Here is a 7307-nt window from a genome sequence, read left to right as displayed (position 1 = left end):
CCCTGTCCTCAGTTAGGCAGACCTTCACACCGAGGCCTGTCCTGGTGAAAAACACATGGTTAGCAGTTTAGTGGAGGAGCTGAAGAAGACTGGACTCCAAGCTTGCTGCTGCTGATCACTTGCTATGCTGGACCGTGAAGATGTGGCCTGTGGATGTCTGCACTGGGAGAAAACTGAAAGCTGTCACAATCCTTGTTGATGTGTCCAGCCTCTTACTGTGAGAAACATCTGCAAACCTCAATATGAAGCAGCTCGTTTAAGAAACACAAGCTGGTGGAGCCCTCCAAGAAGCTCCAGGAGAACATCTGCTCTCGTCATGATGAGGTGATGAAGATGTTCTGCCGCATACTGATCAGACAGTGTATCTATGTCTGTCATCTCTGCCCTGATGAGATGAACATAAAGGCCAGACGCACATGTAGTCTCGACTCGCCAGCGAAAGGACTGAAGAGGCAGAGAGAGCTCCAGCTGAGGCGACAACAAATCCAGCAGAAGATCCAGGGACAGAAGAGAAGAAATGTGAAGGTGCTTCAACCAGGAAGGTGGGGCTATCAATGTCGTCTGCTGATAAAGCAGTGGAGGACAGTGAGAAGATCTTCACTGACTGAATCCGTCTCATGGAGAAAAGAGCTCTGTATGTGAAGCTGCAGATCAAGATCACTCCCAGCAGGAAACTGAAGTGAGTCGAGTAAGACTTCAGAGAAGTCTGATGGGGGACAGCAGGAGTATCACTGACTGAAGAGGAAGAGCGCTGAGCAGTGAAGCAGCTCTCAACACAAGAGGATCACACACCTCTTCTACACAACTAACCCTCTACTGCGATCGCATACTATCGTGAAATAGCTAAGACTATTCAGCATCAATATCCGTCCTCTGAGATACTTTGAGGACGCTGACAGCAGCTGTGTCACAGGCTCAGAGAAAACTACAGGACATTCTGAGAGACACATGGACAAACATCCTCTAGACATGACTGAATGATGTTTTCACTGTCCACAACCAGAGCCAGGACCAGAGACTGACTTTCTTAAATATTCACAGGAAATCACCACTGGATCCAAAACACAGCACAAATACAGCTTGTTTATTTATCTGAGGTAAACAGAAAAGCAAACACGTAGTCAACAACAGTCTTATTCTAGTCACCCAGACAGATTCACTTATGGTCTCAGGCCTGAGTAGAGAGAGGTCTGCTGCTACGTTGTTACTGGAGGTTGAGTGGAGAGGAAGGAGTTTATGTAGCAGTTGCATACAAGAAATCATAGCAGAGCAAGTGGTACTCGATGAATGTATATTTGGAACAATGACAAATCTTGGGGAGCATTATACGCACACCGAACAACATATAGTACGATCTTCTCCATATCGAGGGAAACTGCCGCAGACGTCTCATCCTCAGCTCCTCCCGAGTATCATGCGAGATGTATCTGGGATCACCAACGGTGCTTTGCTGTTCTACCTTCCTACAGCGTCCTCGAGGCAAACCACCAGACACCACTCCTCCACTGAGTTCCAGACCGACATCCTCTCTATCTCTCAAGAGATCTTCTCTAGTGCTGGGCACTTTGGCTTAACTGCGACAATGAGACATCAGCTCGAGTTCCTGTGTCACATCTCGACATAGGACATAAGGTCATATTAATTGCAATGCGTTAAAAAGCTTTGAATATTTATTCATAGTTTATCAAATCCGTTCGATTCTAATTCCATCAATCACTGCTAACTCACAGTGACTACACTTCGCCTAGTTGTGTTTCTTGCACACCAGATTCACCCTGTCAATCAACATTATGGGAGGGCTTTTGACCTCTTCTCTATTATGTTGTTGTGTATTGATGTGTGTGAGTGTTACTCTATGGAGCTGCGCAGCCTATGAGGATATCACTGCTCAGTGATGATTTTTCTTCACCTAAACTCACATTTCTCCACATGAAAATATAAACTTCTATTTGCTCTAAAAATTTAGATCTTCAGTTTGTTCACATTGAATCAGTAAAGTCTGTTAAATGACTCTTGTTCAGTGATTTCAGGAGCAGATTCACTTCATCCACACAATCAGTTTATTTCACCTGAATCTCAGATATGGAAAAGAAAATAATGAATCATCTCCTCAGTGATTGTTATCATGATAATTACAGTTTGATAAAACCTCATAGACCTTATTTGTAATTTTGAAAAACAAGAACATCTTGTCTGAGGAACACATGAATGTAAATGTAATTATAGATTTGTTCTTTACAAAGTGAAAACAAAATATATGTGATAAAGGAAGGTCTGGTGATTTCTCTGTTAAGGCCCAAACAAAAACAACAAAATACATCAACATAAAATATTCAACTAAAATATTTAGAGCAAAGAGAAAATTATATTTTCATGTGGAGAAATGTGAGTTTAGGTGAAGAAAAATCATCCTGAGCAGTGATATCCTCCATGACTCCAGCTCCACCTAAAGAAACTCAAACATCAACACAACAATAAATGAGAAGAGGTCAAAGTACCACCCATAATGTTTGATTGACAGGTGATCTCTGTGCAGTGCAGAAACACAACAGCAATGAGCTTTTAGCAGTGATGATGGAAGTTCAAATGAACTGATGCAGTAAAATACAGATTTTAACCAACTGCAAGGTAAATGACCTTTGTCTATTTGAGTTTACAGAACTCAGCTGTGTCTCCATAATCAGAGTAAATCCGAACTCCAGCATAGAGAGGCTGAGTGAATGTGGTCTGGACTCTGTGGAGGAGAGTCCTGGTTTCAGAGACGCTGTAGAAGGACAGAACACCTGCTCTGTGATCCAGGTACACTCCTACTCTGGAGGACCGAGGACCTGAGACTGGAGTTCTGATGTTGTTGTAGAAGAATGTATAACTGTTTTGATCACAGTGTAATGCCCAAGATTTGTCATTGCTTCCAAATATACATTCATCCAAGCTCCCTGCTCTGCTGATATTCTTGTATGCGACTGCTACATAAACTCCTCCTCTCGTCTCCACCTCCCAGTAACAACGTGCAGCCAGACTCTCTCTACTCAGGGCCTGAAAATATGAAGTGAATCTGTCTGGGTGACTAGAATAAGACTGTTGTTGACTACGTGTTGCTTTTCTGTTTCCCTCAGATAATAACAAATGTCTGTTTGCTGTGTTTGGATCCAGTGTGATATCCTGTGAATAATTTAAGAATTCAGCTCTGGTCTTTGGCTCTAGTTGTGACAGTGAAACATCCACTTCAGTCACTGTCAGTGAGATGTTTGTCCATGTCAGAATGTCCTGTAGTTTCTCTCTGAGCTGTGACACAGCTGCTGTCACGTCCTCAAAGTAGCTCAGAGGACGGATATTGATGCTGGATGAGTCTGTAGATTCACTGAGTCGTGACAGTGAGGGGTAGTTGTGTAGAAACTGGTTGTGATCCTCTGTGTGTGAGAGCTGCTTCAGCTCAGCGTCTTTCCTCTTCAGCTCAGTGATCTCCTGCTCCAGCTTCTCCTGAAGCTCTTTGACTCGACTCACTTCAGTTTCCTGCTGGGATCTGATCTGCTGCTTCACATCAGAGCTTCTTTTCTCCATGAGACGGATCAGCTCAGTGAAGATCTTCTCACTGTCCTCCACTGCTTTATCAGCAGAGCCATTGATAGCCTCCACCTCCTGTTGAAGCACCTTCACATCTTTCTCTCTGTCCTGGATTCTCTGCTGGATTTGTTGTCGCCTCAGCTGGAGCTCTCTCTGCCTCTCAGTCCTTTCTGCTGCAGCTGAGACTGTGTCGTTTTGTTCATCTTTATCTTCATCCGCAGGGCAGAGATAACACATATACTGCTGATGAGTGCGGCAGAACATCTTCATCACCTCATCATGACGAGAGCAGATGTTCTCCTGGAGCTTCTTGGAGGGCTCCACCAGCTTGTGTTTCTTTAACGGAGCTGCTTCATAGTGAGGTTGCAGATGTTTCTCACAGTAAGAGGCTGGACACATCAAACAGGATTTGACAGCTTTCAGTTTTCTCCCAGTGCAGACATCACAGGCCACATCTTCAGGTCCAGCATAGCAGTGATCAGCAGCAGCAGCTTGGAGTCCAGTCTTCTTCAGCTCCTCCACTAAAACTGCTAACATGGTGCTTTTCACCAGGACAGGCCTCGGTGTGAAGGTCTGCCTACACTGAGGACAGCTGTGGATTTTCTTCTCATCCCCTTCATCCCAGAAGCTTTTAATACAGTTCATGCAGTAGCTGTGTCCACAGGGAATAGTCACCGGATCCTTCAGTAGATCCAGACAGATCGAACAAGAGAAGCTCTCCCGGTCCAGCTGAACTCCTTTATGCGCCATGTCACCTCTCAGTGGCAACGACTGTCTGAGTTTCACTTTCTCAGAACTGAAACTAGTTTGAGCTCTGATCTGAACAACATGTGTCTCTGCAGTGAACGGGACCTGTCAGCTCTTGCACTTCACCACATGTTGGTTCCACCCATCTTCAAACTGGAGATCTGAAGGGGAGGGAACCAGGAAATATGAGCACAGGGTGGAGCTTGCTGTGTTTGAGAGCAGGAAGAACAGAGAGGGTTGTCGGGGTTGTGTTAATCTGAAAAGAGAGTGTAGCTGTTATTGTAGTGGAGTAAAAAGTATTTCCACCTATAATGTCGAGGAGTAGAAATATAAAGGAGCAGAAAACAGAAGAAGCCTACTCAAGTAAAATACAAGTTCATGTTGCTGGAGACAGCACTCACTCTCATTTATTCTTCCTGAATAAACATCTTTTCTAAAATATGACACTGAGTCTAACGTCTCAACATCAACAATGTTATTATCAATGTTGATATTTATCTTTATCTATTTCATCTCCGCCTGTGTGGCGATACGAGGGTTCATACAATGTTATGGTACAGATTTTAGCTTATGGAATTTGAGGATAAAACAGACAATGCCACCCTGGGAATTGCACTCAAGGAATTGTAAATGAATATAATGGAATAGGGAGGGAGGCAGGTAAGCAATATAAGGAAGGGCAGGAGACGTGGTTCAAGGTCACAAAATAAAATCATCAGATATAAATCATTACAATGTATTGTTTTCACACATACTCAATGTCCATTCGCTATTAAAATGGACACTGAGTAAAGCTTTCGGACAGTTTTCTTTAAAAAACTTTTTACCCAATAAACACTCACGTCAACACTCAAACATCAGGACCTTCCTGTAAAACATTCACATCAACATATTTCAACTCTGTTTCTTCTTTAAAATTTGTATTAATGAACTCTTTGTTTTTCTCCTCTGTTACAGAAAGCTTTGGACATGAAGAGAGAGGAATATGAACGTCTGCCAGGGTGGAAGCAAGTGAATTTAAAGAAGGCCAAAGGACTGTTTTAAGGAGGTTTTTTAAATGGAAGATGGCGTGTGTGTGGAAAACAGATGAGATGGAGACACAGGAAACGTCACATGAACTTGTTTTAGTGAAACATGTGAGGACACTGGGGAGAGACATTCACAGTGTCCTGAAGAGGGAACCTGACTCTGAAGAAAACCTACATGAATGATGGGACTGGAGATGCACTCGCCTTGCTTATAGTCATGTTTTACTTCTACTTTGTCATTACATAAAACAAAATTAAACTCAAGCCGTTTAACTGAAGGTAAAAACACCTTGCTTTGTTCATACATGGTGTGTATTTGGAGTCTCCTCCAAGCACTAAAGTCACCGCTCATGGACTTGTGAAAGAAAAACACTAGGACGCTTGGTGCTTGGTGTTAAATGACTCTTGTTCAGTGATTTCAGGGGGAGATTCACTTCATCCACACAATCAGTTTGTTTCAATACATCAATACAAATATTCAACATTTAGAGCAAATAGAAGTTTATATTTTCATGTGGAGAAATGTGAGTTTAGGTGAAGAAAAATCATCCTGAGCAGTGATATCCTCCATGGCTCCAGCTCCACCTAAAGAAACTCAAACATCAACACAACAATAAAAGAGAAGAGGTCAAAGCCCCTCCCATAATGTTTGATTGACAGGTGATCTGTGTGCATTTAGTATATGTTGTTCATTATGACATATTCCTCACTATCACCACCTGTAACACATGAGTTGGCTGCTCCAGTGACTGTACAGGACTAATGAAGATAACTGCCACCTGATTACAGCCTACATGTAGAAAATAGCAACTATGCTGTAAACAGCAAATGGACTGAATGATTACAATAAACTCAGTGGTAAAGAAATGACACCAGTTATCTCTTTACAGGTTGGATGGGTATGAAATGTGATGTATTGAAAATGCATCTTCATCATCTTCATCATCACAGTGTTAAAAATCCAGCGCCCTGGACCCAGTTTCACAGAGATACGTCAGACTGGTCTGTGGTGTTGGTCCAGTCTTCATTGTGCTCATAGATCAGTCTGATGTTAGTCAGACTGTTTCACAGCCCGAATGCTCCGCAGGTTGTCAGGCGACCTATAAATGGTTATTAGCTCAGTACAGCACTAATAGAGCTCCACTGATTTGCCGCTCCAGTCAGAGAGACTGAGAGGAAATGACACCAAGCTGAAGTTATATTATAAACTTCATATGAGAGTCAAGGCTTTTGGGAAAAATTTGTTGCTAAAGCCCCATAAGCCGCCCCTCTCTCCGCATATGCGTTTTGCCTCTCTTTGTGGTTCAGTGTGTATTTTCTTTGCTGTCGATTTGAGTGTCTTTATGGTCATTTAATTGAATTCCTATCACAAGAAATGTTGCCAGTCACTTCAGACAGAGGCTGTGGCACAGGGGCCTGCTGATCTTGTGGCCTCTGGGCCTGCACAGGTCCCTACAAGACAAGTTTCGACATCTCCAAGAGCTCCAGTTCTGCAGGAGCCTGGTATTATTCACTAAGACCACTAGATGGAGATGTAAGCCTGTGTCCTGGGAGCAGAGCTGCCACTGTTACAGGAGCACAGGAGTACTGAAGCAGCACACTGGTCCTGCATTGCATTTTGTTTTATTGAGTTCATGCATTAGACTATCATCAGAATATAAATCATTACAATGTATTGTTTTCACACATACTCAATGTCCATTCGCTATTAAATGGACACTGAGTAAAGCTTTCGGACAGTTTCTTTTAAAAACTTTTTACCCAATAAACACTCACGTCAACACTCAAACATCAGGACCTTCCGTAAAACATTCACATCAACTATTTCAACTCTGTTTCTTCTTTAAAATTTGTATTAATGAACTCTTTTGTTTTCTCCTCTGTTACAAAAGCTTTGGACATGAAGAGAGAGGAATATGAACGTCTGCCAGGGTGGAAGCAAGTGAATTTAAAGAGGATTCTCTCTCT

General features: G+C 42.7%; 1 protein-coding gene across 1 annotated transcript; it reads right to left on the bottom strand.

Annotated features, from left to right (window-relative positions):
• Nucleotides 1–1969: 1969 nt before the first annotated feature.
• LOC111233872 (tripartite motif-containing protein 16-like) lies at nt 1970–4582 on the bottom strand. The gene has a single exon (XM_022761774.1). It carries the CDS (start codon nt 4312–4314, stop codon nt 2644–2646), a length of 1671 nt encoding a protein of 556 aa, XP_022617495.1. The 5' UTR covers nt 4315–4582; the 3' UTR covers nt 1970–2643.
• Nucleotides 4583–7307: the final 2725 nt, after the last annotated feature.

The sequence above is a fragment of the Seriola dumerili genome, unplaced genomic scaffold, assembly GCF_002260705.1.
Source record: "Seriola dumerili isolate Sdu_G_001 unplaced genomic scaffold, Sdu_1.0 BDQW01000432.1, whole genome shotgun sequence".
Taxonomy (NCBI): Eukaryota; Metazoa; Chordata; class Actinopteri; order Carangiformes; family Carangidae; genus Seriola; species Seriola dumerili.
Note: the sequence above shows the minus strand (reverse complement) of the source record. Positions and strands in the feature narration are given on the sequence as shown.